Raw genomic sequence first — 2,132 nt, 5'->3', positions numbered from 1 at the left:
AATGGAATAAGTGTTTTGAGGTGAATGGAGATTATATTGAAAAATAAAAGTGCAAAAGATTTTCTGCGACTTGGTCTTATATTGAAGTTGCAAAACTTATTGAACGCCCCTCGTACATGTACATGCAGTACAGTGATTCATCTGTCATCATCCCAAATCACAGAATTCAGGAAATGAGTGCTTTAAATGTCATTTTAATGGATCAATTTCACAGAGGTAACCCCTTAAGAGATGGCATGGGATGTCATTCATGTATAGAATTCAGGAAATGAGAGCTTTAAATGTCATTTCAATGGATCAGTTTCACAGAGGTAACCCCTTAAGAGATGGCATGGGATGTCATTCATGTACAGAATTCAGGAAATGAGAGCTTTAAATGTCATTTCAATGGATCAGTTTCACAGAGGTAACCCCTTAAGAGATGGCATGGGATGTCATTCATGTACAGAATTCAGGAAATGAGAGCTTTAAATGTCATTTCAATGGATCAGTTTCACAGAGGTAACTCCTTAAGAGATGGCATGGGATGTCATTCATGTACAGAATTCAGGAAATGAGAGCTTTAAATGTCATTTCAATGGATCAGTTTCACAGAGGTAACTCCTTAAGAGATGGCATGGGATGTCATTCATGTACAGAATTCAGGAAATGAGAGCTTTAAATGTCATTTCAATGGATCAGTTTCACAGAGGTAACTCCTTAAGAGATGGCATGGGATGTCATTCATGTACAGAATTCAGGAAATGAGAGCTTTAAATGTCATTTCAATGGATCAGTTTCACAGAGGTAACTCCTTAAGAGATGGCATGGGATGTCATTCATGTACAGAATTCAGGAAATGAGAGCTTTAAATGTCATTTCAATGGATCAGTTTCACAGAGGTAACTCCTTAAGAGATGGCATGGGATGTCATTCATGTACAGAATTCAGGAAATGAGAGCTTTAAATGTCATTTCAATGGATCAGTTTCACAGAGGTAACTCCTTAAGAGATGGCATGGGATGTCATTCATATATTTGTGGCCATGTCTTGATTCTACACAGTCCTCATCCATCCCACCAGCCACAAGTGATGGTTCACCAGGAATCCAAGCTTCAATGTTGGTGAGACGTTCTCCATCTGTCCAGTAGAAAGTATCATTCTGGAAAACATCGTTCAGACCAATCCACATGTAGACTGCAAAGAAGAAGGTGACAACAAAACACTACTCAACAGTGTAGTATATTTATACATGAGTGAGTGAGTGAGTGAGTGAGTGAGTGAGTGAGTGAGTGAGTGAGTGAGTGAGTGAGTGAGTGAGTGAGTGAGTCCCACTGTTCCTATCTGGTATCGCCTATTAACTTCACATATATATTTAGTTACTGAGGAGACGAGGTGTACGTGAAGTCTTGACAAGTCACAAAAATGTTAATTGAATGCATGATCAGACCATTACAAAGCTTGACCTTCTAACTGCCAAACGTGGCAAAGAAAGTATCAACCACGAATATTCAGGTGTCTGTGAGGAATCATGTTTGTTTCTTGACTTACCTCTCCCAAAGTGTGGAAACTTTCTGTCCACCAGCTTTTGTTTCTTACTTGAATCCATCTTTACCAGCGATGCACCCTCGGACTGACAAGCACGAAGGGCGTCATGCCAGCCTCTGTCCTTGGGATGATTCTTGATATAAGTCACGATCTGACCAACCTGCATGCGGTGGTAACCTTTAGGCATACCTGTCCACAATGGAGATGAAATACAGACATACATACACGTGTACATTATATGCATGGCACTACCACTGAAAAGGTGACTATGCTTGTCGTAAGAGGCGACTAACGGGATAGGGTGGTCAGGCCTGCTGACTTGGTTCATGCATGTCATCGTATCCCAAATGCGTGGATCGATGCTGATGATGTCAATCAATGGAATGTCTGTCCAGACTCGATTATTTACAGATCGCCGTCATATAGCTGGAATATTGCTGAGTGCGGCGTTAAACAACAACCAAACAAACATTTTCACTGGACAAAATATCATCCATTCCAAAAAATCCAAAACTTGGAAATACCACCATTCCAGTTGGAAATATGACCATTCCAATATTTGGCAAGGTCATATTTCCCAGCTTGGATTTGTTTGGATTTGTTTG

General features: G+C 40.3%; 1 protein-coding gene across 1 annotated transcript; it reads right to left on the bottom strand.

Moving 5' to 3' along the window:
• Positions 1-949: 949 nt before the first annotated feature.
• On the bottom strand, positions 950-1,714 carry LOC124112879 (CD209 antigen-like protein E). Its single transcript, XM_048395588.1, has 2 exons — positions 1,531-1,714; positions 950-1,176 (listed from the first exon to the last, which is right to left on the bottom strand). Exons 1-2 carry the CDS (start codon positions 1,712-1,714, stop codon positions 950-952), a joined length of 411 nt encoding a protein of 136 aa, XP_048251545.1.
• Positions 1,715-2,132: the final 418 nt, after the last annotated feature.

Source organism: Haliotis rufescens, unplaced genomic scaffold, assembly GCF_023055435.1.
Source record: "Haliotis rufescens isolate VD_foot unplaced genomic scaffold, xgHalRufe1.0.p SCAF_14, whole genome shotgun sequence".
Taxonomy (NCBI): Eukaryota; Metazoa; Mollusca; class Gastropoda; order Lepetellida; family Haliotidae; genus Haliotis; species Haliotis rufescens.
Note: the sequence above shows the minus strand (reverse complement) of the source record. Positions and strands in the feature narration are given on the sequence as shown.

What these genes read in the sequence shown, in the direction of transcription:
- LOC124112879 (XM_048395588.1), bottom strand. Translation starts at nt 1,714, where the DNA reads ATGCCTAAAGGTTACCACCGCATGCAGGTTGGTCAGATCGTGACTTAT. An exon ending in GTTTCCACACTTTGGGAGAG is followed by an intron (nt 1,177 to 1,530) that starts GTAAGTCAAGAA and finishes TCTTCTTTGCAG; the next exon opens with TCTACATGTGGATTGGTCTG.